The sequence below is a fragment of the Pundamilia nyererei genome, unplaced genomic scaffold, assembly GCF_000239375.1.
Source record: "Pundamilia nyererei isolate P.nyererei 1_Seehausen unplaced genomic scaffold, PunNye1.0 scaffold00071, whole genome shotgun sequence".
NCBI lineage: Eukaryota > Metazoa > Chordata > Actinopteri > Cichliformes > Cichlidae > Pundamilia > Pundamilia nyererei.
Window position 1 is genome coordinate 473,147 of NW_005187472.1, and position 18,766 is coordinate 491,912.

Genomic DNA, 18,766 nt, shown 5'->3' on the forward strand with positions numbered 1-18,766 from the left:
ATGTCTATTAACCTGTTTTAGGTCAAACCTTTAGGTCTAATTAATGCAACTCTTGAACCAGTTGCACACTCAAAAATTCCAACAGTTTCTGAAAGTGTCAACTCTGTGCTTTTTCAGCGATATATACGGTAATCCCAGGCAGGGCAGCACATCCAAATCACGGCAAATAACAGTAAAAAGCAAAAACTTTTTTTTTTTCTTTTTTAAAACTACTGTAAAAATATCTGTTTTCTGTAGAGCTCAGTCAGTCTTCGTCTTTGAAGGTTCTGATTTTACGGTAGTTACAGAACTTTGAAGAAAAACACGGCAAAACGCCTGTCTGACGTCAGAGACAGGTTAGGCTTCAGAGGGTTAAAAAGTCCCACAAAAGAATGCTAAATAGCAAGTTCTTGTTCAATCTGCCAGTTTATGTGTCTGTGATGCTAAACTAGCATCCTCTGAATGAAGTGTGTTGAGCAGGTTGTTCGATGCTAGAAATGAAAAAACAGAACTTTTTGGATAAATAAATGCAGCCTGAATGTTTAAAAGAAAAAAAAGAAAAAAAGAAATCAGCTCTGACTGCATTTTTTTTTTTTTTTTTGAAAGTGAAAATGAGTAAATTTTATTCATTTTACTTCAGAGGCCAAACTTTAAAAAATAAAATGAAAAAATAATTTGAAGCAGAGCTTGAAGATTTCCATGAATCCAGTAGAGCTGGATGGAAAAGGTGCAGCCGGAAGACCAGATTATGAAATCTATGTGTTTTGGTTCGTGCAAAACACAAACAAGCTAAGAAAAGAAGAGCTACATCTCCTCCAGCAGAGATGACAGCTTATGACTTTTATTTGTTTTGAATCAGCTGCTTAGGAATATGAAGTTAACAATACCCAATAAGAAAGGAGCTGGATTTATGATCTGAAATACTCCTCAATGAACTAGACCCAGTGGTTTCAAACATACGGTCCGAGAGCCACAAACAGCCCACCAAATGGGTCATTCGGCCAAATGTAAAAGGAAGGTGGTTTTTAACTGTATTTTTATCGGTTTTACAGCCTTCTTATTGACAAAGTAAGTTTGTAATAGATAGAGGACAGAAACTGAGGTGTTTTTTAATTAAATAAGAGGTCCTCCGTAAATTTCTAAATACATTTTTATTTCTGTGAATTAAAGGGTAAAGAAATCTGGGTAGTGAGCTGTGAGGCCCTTTTCTGTAACGTTATTCATTAATTTCTTTATGTTTAAGCCCAAAAAGCCACAGTGGCAGCCAGCATTTCTTTCCAGTGAATAAAGAGGAGACCCTTTTGTATGCTGTATCCTGTTCTGAGCAGCCACCTGCCCCACATGGAGATATCACCCTTTAAAATGTACCCAAAAATGGCATAACCCTTTGAAATTACACTTTCTGAATTTTCTTCTCAGTGAATATATCGGATTTCCAAATTCAGAGTTACTTCCACTTTTTATTTTTTAAGTCAGCTGACCCTGAGGGAGTCTGGTAGGGAGTGTTCTTGGATTTGACTCCCACAATGCTTTTTCTCACCCTCCGCGTGATCCGGCCTTACCTCAGAGCCACGGCTAAGAGCTTGGAAAGGGTGAAGCGGTCGCTGCTGTTGCTGGGAAATATGGCTGCCAAGATGAGTGTAAACAGACCTGAAGAGGAAAAGGAGACATTCAGAAACGATTTAATGCAATGATCCATCATCTTTGAGATGCTAGTGCTGTAATGTACATGGAGAGAGAGAGAGAGCGATGGAGTTACCTGAGGTGGAAGATAGAATGTTGACGATTGCAACCTGCGTGTCGGACAGAGCTTCCTGGTAGGACAGGTTGGCCAGGAACCACTGTGAGACAAACAAAAACAACGATGAGGCCTGTGATAAAACACCGTTTAATTTGCCTCATAAATCCAGCTCTGATAGAAAGTCGGGAACTCCAACTCCTCTCACTGCTGCTCACCACAAAACAGAAGAAGAAGCTGATTTTGGCCACGTCAGTGATGGTCAGCTTGCCCACGGTGCGCAGCATGGCCTCGTGGTCCTTGGCAGCGGGGTAGGACATGCGCGACAGCTTGGCCTCCAGGGCCTGAGTGGAGGGCAGCTGGCGCACCTCCATGATGTTACTGAAACGCACCCGCTGCTTTTTGGATGCTGGGAATAAAGAGACAAGACGTATCTTTAAAGGCTTTAATGTTTACTGCTGGACACACCTAGTTGGGCTCTAAAGCTGCCTCCATCAAAAGCAGTTACCCTCTTGGTGCAGCAATACGTATAATACTGTGTCTTCTCCACACTTTGACCCTACGATCTATCTGCTGTAGGCAGAATCTGGACTCATCACTGAACATGTTCAGGTTCTAATGCACATGTTACAGACATCACCGCAAATGGGCTTAATGGTGAAGGGCAATCCTGGCTGCCTTATGAGACCAGAGCCTGGCTGTGTGCAGTCTGACCTGGCTTGTCTGGGTAGAGAGTCATCGGCCATATCGTCCTGCAGACCTTGACTGCAAACATGTAAAAGACTGCCCTTGGTTCCTACGTGCTGACAGAATGAGGAAACGGTCTTCTTGTGTTGTCTGACTGGAACGCCAACTTTGCAACCCATCTCTCTCAATTTGGAGAAGATACTGGTGCTCACTCCAAATAATGCTGTAACTTGGTTTTGTGGAAAACCAGCATGAAGTTGTCCTATAGCATTGGCCATGTCCAGATCAGTAAAAGGTTCTGCTAATCAGGAGCCAATCAGGCAGCTGTGGAGTACCAGTAGCTTTAAAAAAAGGAACGGCAAAAAAAACCAATTGGTAATGGCCGAAAAACTGGTGGTTTTTTTTTCCACGGGCACAACCCACATACTTAACTCTGCTGCTCAATCCACAATGCTTTTCCTTATGAATGTGGCAGAGAAATAAACAGGCTTTCCAACAGTATGAGATTCATTACCAAGAAACATTGTTACAAGAAAGAAAGAAACAAACCGCCTTACTTTTTATGCTAATTTTATGTGTGAGGTTTTTTTTCCTTTTCAAAGTTTGACAAAATTTGTCTCATTCAATGTGTAACATGGTGTTTGAGTTTATTTCCAAAACAATCCTGTCATCTTTTTGGCATTTAATCATTCGAGGTTCATTAATATTTATTTTTAATCACCCTGGATTCCCTCTGGATTCTTCAAAATTATCTCCTCACACGTCGCTCTGAGCGCTTCCCAGAATGTTTTAATTTCATAAAAAACATCACTTCCAGCTTCAGGTGCCACAAACATAAACACAGGCAACGAAATCTCAGCAGAAACACCAAAAAAACCATCACCGTTTACCTTGTCACAGCTTCCCATCACAGCAGTTAAGACACATGATTGCTTTTTATGCTCGTCTTCATTCGTTTGTGAAGACGAGCATAAAAAAAAAAAATCATTGTTTCTTAACTGCTCTATCAAACAGACAATTTGAGCATAATTTAGTTTTGTTAGTCACTGAAAGCAAAGGTCTGAGGGACACAACATTTTCTTATATTTGCACAGCTCAGCACTGCCCTCTGTTGGTCAGAAGTTTCAACTCCTAATCAGTCACGTCTGGGTGAAAGCTTCAGAAGCAGGGATGCATTTTTAATGAATGACACAAACATCAGTACTCACAGGATTCACAGTCTCCCATTAAACAGCTCGAGTGCTCGGTGGGGACGTCCTGGAACTTCACAGGTACGTACAGAGGCTCACTCTGCAAAGGTGTGACAGAAAGCCAGCTTAGGTACAGGTGCAGGATGATTTACTCGTGTGCAGTACACCTGCAGTAATAAACTACGTACCAGACAATTGTTCACAGTGGAGTCAGTGGTGCAGGGTGTGAAGTAGGCTTCGGCATCAGCAAACTGCAGAAAGGTGCAAATCAAAGAAGTCAAAAGCAGAAGATGTCAGACTGATCTTCAGCTTCGTAACAGAAAATTATATCATTCTATAACTTTTAGTTAATTATCGTCATTTTTGTTCATGAACACAAAGAATAACAAACATAAATGGAGATAAAGTTAGAGCATAGAGCATTTGGCAGGTTTGCAGCAGACAGTGGATATAATGGACAAAAGAGTTGAAACAAGGACAACCACAGAGAAGATTCATGGATGTGATGGAGGAGGACATGCAGAGGGTTGGCGTGTCAGAGGAGGATCTGAGGGATAGAGTGAAATGGAGGCTGAAGGTTTACTGTGATGAGCCCACAAGTGAGCAGACGCAGGGGGTCTGCCTGTATTTTCTGATCTTTTCCTTTGTGAAATACTAAACTTTTTGTGCTGCTTTCTGAGGTAAACATGAAAGAAAAATACTGGCGACATCCAATGCTACGCCTCAGCTCACCTCACAAGATTTTCAAAAAAACTGACCTCTGACCCTGACCTCGAGGTTGAAGTCACTGAGAATTGTCTGAGATTTGTAGTAGAAGCACCTGTGGTATCAATTTGAAACTCCTACGTAATCACCTTCTCGAGTTATTGCATCAACAAACTTGGGTGTCTCCCTGGAAGAGTTTAAAGCTCTTATAAAGACTTGTGTTGATGTTCCTAAGCCTTTATTTTGCCTCCTGTCTATTTGCGTTGTCTGACACAGTCATATGAGCTTGCCAAGCAGGTCTCAGTTTGCAGAGAGATTTAAATCTAAAAGGTCTTCCTGGTCAAATAAAGTTAAAAATAAGTACAATTCTGTTTTTTACCCCTACTCTACAAACATACAGGTGGAACTCACCCCCTGAACAAACATGTTCAAAGGGTCAGTTCCCCCTGAGCAGAATGTTTGCTTCACTGACTTGTGTTACGATGAAGAGCAGCGAGCACAGCAACATTTACACTGATGAGAGTTTTAACAAGAAAAGAGCTCGACAGACACCTGTCACCATTAGAAAAGTAAAAGCATGAAAAACAGCCCTTAAATGTGCGCTGAAAGTGTTCACTTACGAAGGCGGACCGGCGGCGTTTCAGGGTGCCCGTGCACTGCTGCCTCCATGGCCGCCACAGCAGGAAGCCCAGCAGGTACAGCACGAACATGGACGTCTTGGCGAAGGTGCTGAAGAAGGGCTTGTTATAGTCCTGTCGCTTGAAAATGTACTGCAGAAGGAGTTGTTTCATAAACTTAATTTCAAAGGTTGAAACTCACAATTTAAAAATATTTAACTGCAGTTTTTCCTCATGAGATGTGAAGGAAGAGCATCACAGTCAGGTAAAGTTACTCCAGCACCATCTGGTGTATCTGCGCCTCGTTTTAAAGCGGGCCTATTCTGCTTTTTTCTGCTTTCTGGGTAACATTAAACATGGTCACCGTTTTATTAAGCCTTTTCAGTGCTTGGCTCCAACATCACAGGCATGGAGATCAGACTTACCGAGGTCAGCTCGGAGGAGGCGACCCAGATAACATCCACCAGCAGGAGTATCACCACCCCCAGAGCCATCCGTCTCCGCTGGGCTGCAGAGCTACCCTGAGAGCTCATCCGGTTCATGATGAACACCCACTCCATCGGGACGGTGAGAGGAGAAATTCAGAAACTGCCTCGCTGATGACGACATCACAAGACAGACAGAAGACTGTGAGCTCCGAGGTTGACCAACTATAAACTTCCCAACTATTTACCTTAGATTTTTTTTCTACTTTAAAGCTGATGAACCTGTTCTAAACCTGTTTAAAAAGCTGCCGTTCAACATTTTAATCACTAAAAACATCTAAAAAGTTATGAAACCACACAAAGAGAGACTGCAGTCTAACATATCAACCAAAACCTCAATTTCGAATGTGGCTAATCTAGTGTGGAGTCTTTTAATCTGGAAGTGGAAGTTAGACAGACAATGCAAGGCATAAACAAACCTTCAGAAAACTTTTGTCTAAACAATAAGTGTGTTAGTGTCTGTAAGTTTGCCTGCAGCCAAATGTTTAACGGAGTAAGGTTATCTTTTTACCACTTCAACACCCACCTGGTCGCTGCCAATAAGTAAACTGTGATTTTAGCCAGTCTCTTTGAAGGTCAACTCAGATTCTTTGTTTCAGCCAGTTTAAGTTGAGACTCGCAGTTAAACACCTGCCAAAAACAAACAAACAAAAAAAACAAACAAATTAGAAGCCAGGAGAGTTACTCCACTGTGCTGAAAAACTTTGTGTGCGTGAAAAAACAACAAATGTCCATGATAACATATTTATCTCTATCCCCTATATTTGATTACCTCTGTTTCCTTAATGATGAGTTTGACAAGTCAGTTTATTTCAATAAAGATGAGGTTTGATGACCATTAGAATAGTTTGTGTAGCTGCACAGGCAGAGACCAGCCTCACTAACTTTTGATTCAAACCCAGTTATTTTGTTATATAAGCAAGTCTGAAATATGACACAAACCAATCAGTTCAGAAAAGATCTTCGAGGGTTGCTTCTAGTCAACTTTCAAAAGGTAAAGAGTTAAACGCTGCACAGAGAGCAGACCATGGATCTGTATGAAGAAAAGGAAAATATAAACCTGAGGCTACAGTCCCACAAACTCTGACACAAATCCTCTTCCTGATGAGGACGTGAGCATCTGTTAACCAGCCCAAAGAACACCTCATAGAAAAATGCTGCGATGGAAATAAAGGCTGCATATCTGAATGCTCATTGCTGCCTCTGTTAACTGCTGAACGATGAGCTTTGGGTGTTTGTGAGGGGTCTGCAGACACTGAGCTTTAACAATTCACTACTGTCTTCATGCTAACATGCTTATCATGCACTTTACAGTAATCATGTCAAAATTAAAATGCTTAACTCTTCTCTAATATTTTACAAATTTAAAGAATTTGAAATATCATTATTCTTAGTTTATATTATTTACTTATTGTTTCATATGTGGGTTACTGAGTGGTGGTGTGGGGAAATAAATCATACAACAGACAAATACCAGTCGACTACCCACTTTTAAAATGAGGGATAACAAATGTAAATTAAGAGAAAATAAAATTTTTGAAAAATATGAAATGTCGCGGTGTACCCGTTAAACTTTGGAGTTAAACCACGGATGCATTGTCCAGCAGACTGTAACTTAAATACTAAGAGTTCACCTACAGCTCTATGTTACATGAAAGCTTTATTACTTCTTCTTTTTTTTGTTGTGAGTGTGTTTTAGTCTGAGGTTAGAGATGTAGTTGATCTAATTTTACTTATTTGTTGTCTCTGAAACTCTCTTTTTAACCTACTGTGTAACCTGAGGTGCACCTTCTTAGAAACGTAACTACACGTCAGGTCAAAGCAGTACACAACTACTGTTATTGGCCTGTTCAGTGCCACTGATTACTCTTGTGCATTTCCAGCCACTTAACAATTATTGTCTCAATATAAGGACTAATAATCATAGCATCAATATAAGGACTCGCAAATCTCAGCAAATTCCTGGAGGGAGACTGCTCAATATACTGGACGACATCAGGGAATGTTCAAAGACTTGGAAAAACAAACAAAAGCATTTTGTTTGTTTCTATTGACCGGAGGACATGTACAACACCAGGACACACAAGGTAATTAACACGTAATCCACTGATACAAGCACAAATGCCAACAATGACATTGGCCAATTACACGTTACATCATAGGTGCTACAAACACTCCCTGCAGATATCTAACTCAAGCCTTACCAGTAACACTTTTTGCGATCTAACTACTAATTTTGACCTCACAAATTTATTTTCTTTCACATATCGTATTTTATTTTACTGAACAACTCTACTTTGATTAACCTGAAGTGATCAAATTAATGGCAACTTGACTTAAGTTTCTGAAGACACTTTAAGTCTCATCTGAGAGGCAACTTAAGTTCAGAAAGCTGAGAGGAAGGCCTGTGCATTTACCCACTAGAGGGGCTGTTACCTTGGAGGACGTTGTTGACCCATCCTGACTTTATGAGACTCATTAAGGTCGCACTAGACAAGTTGTGAATGGAGAATCTCTTGCTTTAAAAGGTGGCTGGTGGACAGGCCACCAACGCTACTCTGTGATGGTCTCCTTCACTGAACAAATAGACTTAAGATGACTGAGAACCTACACAGACTTTGTTTAATACACTACCTGTTATGTACCATATGTGAATTTCACCACATATATGGTCAATAAAATCCACACTGTGCTGAAATGAAGCGAACCATATGTTATAACAGGGCTTTTTACTACCATCGAAACACCAAACGGAGGGATAGGTTTCGGTAAAATGGTGCTCATGGCTCCATTTTCAGACAGTAGGAGACTATGTGTAAATAAACTTTGTTCTGCTTGTTTTTCAACTGTCAGTGGGCATGCCCCGAACTTTAAAAACACACCTCAGAAAACTTTTAAACGATTACTAATGAAAGACATGCATACACCTTCACTTACCTGAGCTTTAAATCCAGCTATCTGCCAGCTAGCTACGCGTAGTACATCCAGAGAGCGTTGGCAGTAACTCTTTAAGGTACGAACAGGTAAGCTGCTGGAAACACGACCTCCTTAAAGCTAGCCACTCACGGCTTTTAAGCTAGCTAATTTATTACCTGTTAAATTCTGACAGTCTGGAGGTCGACAGGTGTCCCGACGCTTTACTTTATAACTTATCTGGACATCTACTCCAGTTCATTGCCCACAGCTCAGGCTGAAGTCCACTTATTCAGTGTACCGCCGTCGCAGGTGTGCTGCGTTTAGCTGCTTGTTTACCTATTAGCATTCTAAGCGCTAACTGGCTTGATTGAAAAAATAAAAAAGAAACAATAGTAAAATAAGATTTTTTTTACCCGAATGTGAGAGTTTAGTTTGCGCCATTATTTAAGCATCATCCCATACGCTCCGGAAATCCTGACAAAAATCACAGCTTTGACCGATAAAAAGTGTCACCAGCCCAGCGGTTGTAAACATTAGCTCAGCCTCCTGTCAGGTGACATCACTTAACGGTGCAAGGAATTCTGGGGTATGAAGTCTTAAGGGGGAAAATGTTTGTTTTTTCATACGGTATTTATAAAGTCTCATTTTCTTGGTTATTTGTTATAGCTGGGTGTTTTCACCTTTGAAAATGTCTTTTTGGAAATTAAATTGAGCAAATTAATTCAATTTTACCTCGGGCTGTGGAGAAAACATCATTTACAAACACAAATAAAAATAGGAGCTTCAAAGAGGTTTTGCTCATTTTGTTTGTTTGTTTGGGTCAGTAATGTTTTAGTATGAACTGAAGTCTATTGAGTGATTCCCTTACAGTTTGTAATTTTTATCCATAAAAAGTAATTTGCATTGTACTTCAATTTTATTATACTTTTGCTTTTATCACAATATTGTTATTAGTTAATATTTTAAAAGTAATATTTTAATTTGTTTTTAAGCTGATTTGGACTACAGAGCTCTGGTGGTGCTCTGTAGTCTCTACTGCTCAGCCACAAGCGAGAAACCATTTGTGTCATTGCACTATACAAATACAATCATTATGCATACTTCTCACTAATTTATACATACAACTATATTATACTTAATATTTTGTTATTTATATTGAATTACACTTTAAATATTTTTGTTCATTGTTTCTGTATAAATTGCTCTGATGTGTTCTCATTCTTGTTGGCTTTTAATTCCGTTCCGTTCCACCTCATCTTTGTAAATTTGTCGTAAATGTGACGAAAATGAAAATCCTTGAATCCTTGAATATGAGTCCTTGAATGCTAATTTTATCTGAACAGCAGGTTTCTGTTGTTGTAGTGGCGCAGGTGTCTCCTCTAGTGGCCGTTGTTTTGTTTTTTGCGCGTGCTTATTCCCAACCGTCGAAGAAGAAGCTTGACGCCGCTTCTCCTTTTTTCAGTGAAACATGGCTGCGTCCATTATGAGCTAGAAGAGTTTTAGTGCTTTAGCTTAAGACGCCTCCTGCGTTTATAAGTTCTTGACACCCGGGATATTCAGTTGTTGTTGGAAGAACAAATTAAAGACAGGGTTAAACGGTAAGTAGCGTTTGCACATGTGTTTGCATAAAGGGAGTTAAAGCAGCTCCCGCCGTTAGCACAAGGCTAACAGGAGCGTCTTATTAAAGGCTAATAAACAGCGTTCAGCACTCTGGTATAATAACACAGATAGCATCCTTATTATTCGTGTGTTTACAGGATCTTTGGAGCATGTTATCACCAGCGTGAGGGTCACAACATGGACTTCTCTTCACAGGAGGGGGACTCTGAGGCCCCCGCTGTCATCGATATGACCACCAGCGAGAAGGTACGTTTTTGTGATCGCTGATAAACATTTTAGGGGAAGATTTATGGATTTTATGGTTTAAAAACTGGATGAAATCACAACAGTTGTGATTATAATAATGACGACCATTTTCAACGGCAATAGACCACTTTTTTTGCCAGAATGAAAAGCTTTTACAAAAAGGGCTTTAAAAGTCTTACATTTACCTTGCTGAAACGTGCAGCAACAAGTACACATACAGTAGGTTTGTCCTAAATTAGAAAATCTCTCAGCTGTGCCTTTTATTAAATCAACTGTAATGTAATGGGGGTCTGCTTTCTCCTTCCAGGTTGTGGAGCTCCTGAATCAGGCTGCTCTGATACCCACAGATGAGAAACTGAATGTGCTCAAACAGGTTTGTAGCTTGGACTTTTTAACTCTGTGATACAAAAGATCGAGCACGGCCCTTACCACAGGCTGTGGAGAAAGGTAGAGAATCTAAAGATGTTCAGATTTTCACTGGGAGTGACCAGAAAGGACAGGGTTAGAAATGAGTTTGTCAGAGAGAGGGACAGCTCAGGTTAATCACTTTGGAGACAAATTTAGAGAAGCAAGGCTGAGATGGTTTGGACATTTGCAGAGGAACAATAGTGGATATATAGGACAAAAGATGTTGAAGATGGAGCTGCCAGGCAGGAGATAAAGAGGAGGACCTCAGAGGAGATTTATGGATACTACACCATACCATACCAGCTTTATTTATAAAGCACTTTAACATAAAACCAGGGTTCACAAAGTGCTGTACATATACAAATAGCATAAGCAAAATAAGATTAAATAAATAAATAAATAAATAAAATAAAACATTAAAACAAATTGAGTCAACCCCTTAGAGAGTGCCAAAGGCTTCAGCAAATAAATGTGTTTTAAGAAGAGTTTTAAACGCAGAAAGAGAAGAGGCCTGCCTAACATGCAAGGGCAGATCATTCTACAACTTTGGAGCAGCTACAGCAAAAGCACGATCACCTCTAAATTTATACTTAGTTTTTGGCACCTTAAGGAGCTGCTGATTGGTGGACCTAAGGGAACGGGCAGGGGTATATGGTTGCAGTAGCTCCGATTTAAAAACAAAGAAATAACTTTAAAAACGATCCTAAAATGTACAGGTAAATGTACAGGTAGGATGTTGTAAAGAGATGTGACAGAGTAGGATGCAGGGATAGGATGAGCTGGATGATCCCTAAAAGGTGCAGCTGAAAGCAGTTTGAGTTATTGTAGATGATGACTTGGATTTGCAGGCTTAAACAAACTTTTTACTGTCAGCATATCTTTTTGGATCTAGCATCAAAAAGCTTTTTTTTTTTAACCTACACCAGGCTGCTGGCAGAAAGTCACATGTGTGATATTTTTGCTAAACATATATAGTTATAAACTCTATAGTGGAGCCATTTTGGTTTTCCTGATTTTCTGTCCCATACATGTTTTCCAGCAATGGATGTTTATATTAAATATGTACAAAATTTCCACTAATGAGGTTTTGTATGTGCAGGTAATCCCTGTGAGCCAGAAGGCTTCAGACGGCTCTAAACCAGGAGTGTCAAACTTGTTTTAGAGCCCAGTTTGTTTTTAAGAGTGCCAGACCAGTAAAACTATTGTCCTGTAACCTACATGAAAAAATGTTCCTGTTTATTTCACTGTAAAGAAGTTTAACTACACACTACTATGGTGCCAGAGCATGGTGTTGAAGTCTCACCCATATCTGCAGCTGAGATATTCTATTTATGAGGGGCAGCCAATCAGAAGAAAACTGACTTAAAGGGGGAGGGGCTAAAACAACAACAGAGAGGACGAACTTAGGAGCTGCACAATGGATTGAGTATAAGACAAAAATTTATTATTTTTAACTGTGAATTGTGCAAAGCTAGTCTAGCCAAGGCCAATATGGAGTTGGAAATGATCAGAAGATCTCAGTGCAACCGTGTAGACTGGTGTCTAATCCACTTACACAGGAATGCACAAGAACATTGATTCAGTACATGTATTTAACCTTCAGGTCCAGGAACTCATCATCAACAAGGATCCATCTCTTCTCGACAATTTTTTGGATGTAAGTAAGCAAGTATTTGTCTCTCATAACCAGCTGTAGTTTCATTTAAATTTGCCTCATTTTTGTTTTGTTTTTTTCCTGTAGGAGATAATCGCTTTCCAGACAGACAAATCCATCGAAGTGAAAAAGTTTGTGATCGGCTTCATCGAGGAGGCATGGTGAGGTTTCAGACCTGCTGTTGTTTTGTTTGTTTGTTTTTTTTAAAGTCAGGGTCAGCATTTGAGATTTTTTACTGTTTTATTATCCTGCTTTCAGTAAAAGAGACAACGAGCTCCTCCTCAGACTCATTGCCAACCTGAACATGTTGCTGAAGGATGAAAGTGTGAATGTGGTGAAGAAAGCCATCCTCACCCTCACCCAGCTGTATAAAGTCACACTTCAGGTACAAAGAGTCAGATTTACCCGCTTCATTTCTACCATTTCTTTCTTTATGCGATCAGTTTCTGTTCTTCACTTCGTCTTCACTTCCTTTATCTTTTCTTGTCTCAGTGGTTGGTGCGCACCAAAGCCGTGTCAGAAATGCAGGAGGCGTGCTGGGATCTTGTCACACAGATGAAAGGGGATGTTCTGGCCTTGCTGGACTCTGAGAACGACGGCGTTCGTACTCACGCCATCAAGTTTACCGAATCTTTAATCATCACTCTTTCACCGCGGACAGCTGACTCTGACATCCCCAAGCGACAGGAAGGCGACATCAGCCTGGACAAAGTTCCCACAGATCACTCGTACATTCACTATGGTACAGATACTGGACTAATGTCATGTGTTGAGGTGGTGACGTTCACCTTTTAAGGCTGATGTCTTCGCTTTTTCCCAAACAGATGAGCTGTGTGAGGAGGGAAAGACGGCGCTGGAGAAGCTGCTTAAGTTCATGGTCCACCCGGCCATATCCAGCATTAACCTCACCACAGCGCTGGGCTCACTGGCCACCATCGCTCGCCAGAGACCAATGTTCATGTCTGAGGTGGTGCAGGCGTATGAGACATTACACGGTGAGCTCTTCTCAGACTTCACACTCACTCTTTAGAGTGTTATATCGGCCTGATATCAGTTCAAAGCATGTTTTTCCCAGGTTTCATAACATCAGAGGATATATTGCTTTACTATGACCTCTCACAGTCTGGCTGCAGCTGCTAAATACCTGAATTACAAGATGTTTCCTCTACACTTTCATTTTTCAGCAAACTTGCCCCCCACTCTGGCAAAGTCTCAGGTAAGCAGCGTGCGAAAGAACCTGAAGCTCCACCTGGTGGCGGTTCTCAAGCATCCCTGTAGCCTTGAGTTTCACGGTCAGATCAGCACCCTGCTTTTGGACCTGGGAATGCCCCAAAGCGAAATCACCCGCTCCACGCCTGTGCCACGAGAGCAGCGAAAGAGGCCTCGCCAAGAGCAATACACCGAGGGAAAGAAGGTCAAGATGGGTGAGTGGTTTCAGGCTAACCTGGATCCACGGATTGTGATTAAACTTGGTCGGATAGTTAATCAACAAAGTGCACTTCAGTTTAAGTTGTCAGTTGTTGTGGTCGAAGTCTAATTGTTTGGTGCTAAAGAGCAGCTTCTGTTCGTGAATCATGTTTGAGACATGAAATGGTAAATGGCAAAATGCCCTGTATTTGTATAGTGCTTTACTAGTCCCTAAGGACCACAAAGCGCTTTACACATTCAGTCATCCACCTATTCACACACACACACATTCACACACTGGTGATGGCAAGCTACATTGTAGCCACAGCTGCCCTGGGGCGCACTGACAGAGGCGAGGCTGCCGGACACTGGCGCCACCGGGTGAAGTGTCTTGCCCAAGGACACAACGACCGAGACTGTCGGAGCCGGGGCGATTGGGGCTGAGCCACAATCGCCCCGGCAATGAAGAAAAAACTGAGTGCGCTCTGATCATTTAACAGCATGTTATAACAACCCATTAGCACCTTAAGAGGCTGATTGAGTGTGACTGCATTTAGGAAATAGAAATTTATCACTATCGCTTTCTAAATTAGAAACCCATTGTCTAATCTCTTAAATCAAAAATCTGAACCAGGTGAAATTATGTGGAAATTAAAAGTGTTTGTAATCTCAAAAATAGCTGCAGATTAATGATGAACAGCCTGTGTCTGTAGCAGAGGTGTTAACCATGCAGCCTGGGGTAAAGAAAATGCAGTGAAATCACAAAAACCTTCATATTTTCACTAGAATTCACTATTCCTGTTGTGGTGGTGTCAGCATGGCTACACATGAGCAGAAATGTGTGAAAAGCACAAAGTTTTTTATAGCTGTAATAAAACACTTTTATTTAGTTTTAGAATTTTTGTAGCTTTTTCAGATCTGCTGTAAACTGTAGAGCATGTTTAACCCTGGAGAACCCATGGGGTCAGATCCGACCCCATGGGTTCTCCAGGGTTAATGAGAGAAATGTCATTTAACATTAACATTTTCAGACTCCAGTCTAAAGGAAAAACTGGTAATTGTGCAAAAAATAATTTGGATTCCTCTGACCTTTGTCTGCCTGCATTCAGAGCCGGCACTTATTGAAGATGACGAGGACAAAGAGGAGCCCGCCCCCCTCTCGGTTCCGAAGCCGGCCGCTGTTCCCGTCGCTCAGTCCGCCATTGACCTCACGGCCGAGTTCCTGCACCCGCTGCTCACCCCTGAGAACGTGGCCAACCTTGTGAGGAACATTTTTATTCTGCTCCCTTTCCTTTTAACCCAAACTGCCTCACAGCTCACCTCACACCCCCTGTGTCACTCTTCAGGTGCTCATCAGCATGGTCTACCTGCCTGATATCATGCCAGCCTCCTTCCAAGCCACATACACACCCGTGGAGTCAGCAGGCACTGACGCTCAAATTAAACATCTGGCCAGGCTGATGGCCACACAGATGACCGCCGCAGGAATCGGTCCAGGTCAGAAGAAGAAGCTTATGTGACCCATCTCTTAAACTTGAAACCCTTGACAGATGAACTGAGATGCCACTGTTATCTGTGTCTGTCTCGCAGGACTTGAGCAGTGCAAAGCCAGAGGGGAGGGCGCTGTTAAAGAGGATAATGATGACGATGCTGCCTCTAAAGACCTCCTCATTAAACGCAAAGTTCCTGCCGTGATGGTTGGGCAGGCCATTTCTGTGGTCGGAGGTTACGCAGAAAAGGCTTCACCGGAAGTTCCAGCCGCGGTGGTAAAGAGGCTTCCGGAGCCCATCCTTCCATCTGCACAGACCAAGTGAGTTCAGGAAATGATGCAAGGTCACCGTCTACAGTTTAAAGATGTTTCTTTACATCACATCTGGACCTGTCCCGGCAGGTTCACGTCTAAACATATTCACTTCATTTTTTAATGAAATGAAGTGGAATAATTTTTTTCTCCAAAGCTTCTGAATCATTGTTGATCAGCGAGTTTTACGTTGTTTCAGGATGACCGGAGCAAGCGGCAGGAAAAAAGTATTTCGACTTTCCGACATCGTCCAGCAGCTATCGGACAGCCAGATCGAGAACTTGACCTCGAAGGCGGTGAAGCGCATCCTGCATTCTGAGAAGGCGATTGCTCAAAGTGGAATGTCTCATGTGAGTAACCCCAGCCAGTCGTATAATCACTAAGAAGCAAACAACAAAAACGAAGCAATGATATGACCTGGTTTGAAATATGTCCGACAGGTCCGGGTGAAGCTCCTCTCCCGGCTTGTGACACAGTTCGACGGGATGATGAAAGCTGACGTGCTGGACTTCATCCTGGACGACATCAGGACGAGGAGCGACCTGGCCTTCTCGCTGCTCTATCAGGAGTACAACACCTACCTCAGCCAGCTGCCGTCGGGGCTGCTGGACAGCTACGACCACTGCTTGTACACGCTGCTGTCCGGCCTGCAGGAAAAGCCTGAGCAGAGAGACGGGTGAGAGCACAACACTCTTTACTGCTCCTCAATGCAGCACAGAGCTCCTCCCACTGTTGTCTAGCATTACCCAGCATGCCATTCAGTAGTGTAGTTTTATGAATGTGCAGTCAGTCGTGTTGAAAATATTCTCTTTCACAGGTTATCACGTTCATCCAGGTTTATCCTGTTGAATAGATGTTTATGATTCACAGGAGTCCTGCACCAACACTCCACAGCGCTACTACTGGCCAATAATGTATTACATCTGCTTGCCAATAAAGTGGCATTCATATCCCTCGTCCCCGTCCTTCATTCATGATAATGTCCCACTTTTTGATTTGGCCTGCAAAGGTCATAATAGAGAACTGCTGAACCCCGAACATGTTTAACAATCAGAGCAGAAGTTGTTTTGGTGATGTTCGAATTTCATAAGTAAAAAGTAAAATATAAAAGCGTATTTTAACCTTAAATCTCCTCCTATTTTGTTCACTGTCACACAGGGAATATGTCAAGGGTTTTTATTGTGAAAGGCAGGGACAGGAAGAAGCGCTTTTAATATTTGCACAGAACAAATCTGGTTTCTGGCACAGATATAGAAATAAAATTTAGCTGAATTGATCTTCTGTTGCTAAACCTGCTTTCAGTTGAGTTACCAGCTGATTTTTGACCGTTTCAGACTTTTCACCAAACTGGTGCTGGAGGCGCCGATCATCACAGAGTCAGCACTGGAAGTCATACGGCGTTACTGTGAGGACGAGGTAAATGGCGGCACCAGTATAATGCTCCTCTTGACTGACATGGGTGGATATGATGGCATATAGTGATGTGATTGGACGATATTTATCAGCTTGGTTTCATCAGTTTTATCTTTTTGAAATGTTAAAAAAACAAAACACGCATTGTGATGAAGCGCTGATGCGCCGCTTCTTCCATTAAAACCTCAGAAAGCAGCACCAAGCAAGGTGGTGGACCATGTATATACATCTATGGATTGTTGGGTTTGTTGGATTGTAGTTAACGTCCTGTTAACTGTGACCTGTGTTTCAGTCTCGGGTGTATTTGGGCATGACGACGCTGAAAGAGCTCATCGTCAAACGTCCTTCGAGGCAGTTTCAGTATCTGCACGTGCTCCTGGATCTCAGCTCCCATGAAAAGGAGAAGGTGGTGTACGCGTCTTCACCCTGAAATTCCCTCGGGTAGTGTTTTTAAAAGAAAATGTCATTTATTTTTCCTTTTTTGGTTTTTTTTTTTTCTCTCAGGTGCGAACCACTGCCTTGGCTTTTCTGAAGCGCATGTACGAGAAGGACCATCTCAGGGACTACATCGAAAAGTTTGCCCTGAACTACCTGCAGCTCCTGGTTCACCCCAACCCTCCGTCTCTGCTCTTCGGGGCCGACAAAGACACAGGTTTGCCTTCAGCATGCACTCAGCAGCCCAGCTTAAAGTTAGAGGTGTGGCCGCTTTAACATTTGCCATTCCAGCTAGTGACCACACATTGAATCTGAACTAGAACTTTTTTGTGCTGTTGATGCTTTTGGAGCATTTTTAGCTGTTTGCTGTTTCTGCTTCAGTTAAAGTGGGGAAAAAAAAAGATTGCTAGCATTGGCTAATTAGCAAATAGCCCGTTAGCACTTTACAATTTTGTACAAATATGGCCACGTCTGGCTACAAAAAAACAACATTATAGCAGCCTAAATGCTGACATTAAGCTGTCCAAGTGTGGAGTACAAAACCATCAGGAGATGTCACAGTGGCTAAGTCCATTTTTTATATACAGAGTGTGTAAGAGTAGCATTTTAGGTGCTTACTAAGTGAGTCGTTCAGACTTTTCTGACCTCCACTCTGTGTTTTTTGCTGAGGCAGAGGTGGCTGCTCCCTGGACTGAAGAGACTGTGAGGCAGTGTCTGTTCCTCTACCTTTCCCTGCTTCCTCTGAACCACCGGCTGGTCCACGAACTCGCCAGCGTCTACACCGAGGCCATCGCTGACATCAAACGCAGCGTGCTTCGAGCCATCGAGCAGCCTGTAAGTCACTCCTCACTTTCATTTCAAGCCCTTTTCGGATTTTTGATTCGCCATTAATTTATATCAAGACTCAAAGTTTGTATAATTAGCGGCGTGGCTGCTGTAAGTAAGAAGTAATGCTCCTCTTTCTGAATATTATTATCAAGTCTTCTTCTGTTCTTTGTTTCTGTAGATCCGTGGGATGGGCATGAACTCTCCTGAGCTGCTGCTTTTGGTGGAAAACTGTCCTAAAGGAGCGGAGACTCTGGTCACTCGATGCCTGCACATTCTCACAGATAAAGGTAAAAACAGGAACCGCAGAATCCAGTTGAATATGCCCCTGTTCTTCTGCTGATGGGTAACATAATTTTTCTCCCTCCACTCAGTGCCTCCATCTCCAGAGCTGGTGGAGAGGGTGCGAGACCTTTACCACAAGCGGGTGCCAGATGTTCGATTCCTGATCCCTGTTATCAACGGGCTGGAAAAGGTAATGATTGTTCTTCATCATCAGGTGAATGACGACAGGTGCTAATTTGGCTTTGTAGCTGTTCATGAAGACACTCAGGGCCACCTTTGGTGTTTTGTTTTGGTTACGGTTTATTTTACTTTTTATTTAATTATAATTTTGGACCTTTTTGTGGTTTATATATAT

General features: G+C 42.0%; 2 protein-coding genes across 2 annotated transcripts in view; one reads left to right on the top strand and one right to left on the bottom strand.

Annotated features, from left to right (window-relative positions):
* LOC102196170 (solute carrier family 35 member F5) overlaps nt 1–8,720 on the bottom strand; it is a 16,085-nt gene extending 7,365 nt beyond the window's left edge. The window contains exons 1-9 of the mRNA XM_013911747.1: nt 8,339–8,720; nt 5,928–6,031; nt 5,342–5,512; nt 4,920–5,069; nt 3,783–3,845; nt 3,613–3,694; nt 1,936–2,126; nt 1,739–1,820; nt 1,540–1,629 (exon numbers count right to left, since the gene is read on the bottom strand). Of these exons, the coding sequence (XP_013767201.1) occupies nt 1,540–1,629; nt 1,739–1,820; nt 1,936–2,126; nt 3,613–3,694; nt 3,783–3,845; nt 4,920–5,069; nt 5,342–5,476 (793 nt within the window). The 5' untranslated portion in view covers nt 5,477–5,512; nt 5,928–6,031; nt 8,339–8,720. The remainder of the gene's footprint in view (nt 1–1,539; nt 1,630–1,738; nt 1,821–1,935; nt 2,127–3,612; nt 3,695–3,782; nt 3,846–4,919; nt 5,070–5,341; nt 5,513–5,927; nt 6,032–8,338) is intronic.
* Nucleotides 8,721–9,733: 1,013 nt separating this feature from the next.
* sympk (symplekin) overlaps nt 9,734–18,766 on the top strand; it is a 12,267-nt gene continuing 3,234 nt past the window's right edge. The window contains exons 1-20 of the mRNA XM_005736811.1: nt 9,734–9,915; nt 10,075–10,183; nt 10,491–10,556; nt 12,195–12,248; nt 12,333–12,406; nt 12,504–12,630; nt 12,738–12,987; nt 13,070–13,240; nt 13,430–13,669; nt 14,762–14,913; nt 14,999–15,149; nt 15,243–15,462; nt 15,653–15,803; nt 15,894–16,129; nt 16,788–16,869; nt 17,159–17,272; nt 17,371–17,518; nt 17,975–18,135; nt 18,308–18,416; nt 18,501–18,601. Of these exons, the coding sequence (XP_005736868.1) occupies nt 10,115–10,183; nt 10,491–10,556; nt 12,195–12,248; nt 12,333–12,406; nt 12,504–12,630; nt 12,738–12,987; nt 13,070–13,240; nt 13,430–13,669; nt 14,762–14,913; nt 14,999–15,149; nt 15,243–15,462; nt 15,653–15,803; nt 15,894–16,129; nt 16,788–16,869; nt 17,159–17,272; nt 17,371–17,518; nt 17,975–18,135; nt 18,308–18,416; nt 18,501–18,601 (2,676 nt within the window). The 5' untranslated portion in view covers nt 9,734–9,915; nt 10,075–10,114. The remainder of the gene's footprint in view (nt 9,916–10,074; nt 10,184–10,490; nt 10,557–12,194; nt 12,249–12,332; nt 12,407–12,503; nt 12,631–12,737; nt 12,988–13,069; nt 13,241–13,429; nt 13,670–14,761; nt 14,914–14,998; nt 15,150–15,242; nt 15,463–15,652; nt 15,804–15,893; nt 16,130–16,787; nt 16,870–17,158; nt 17,273–17,370; nt 17,519–17,974; nt 18,136–18,307; nt 18,417–18,500; nt 18,602–18,766) is intronic.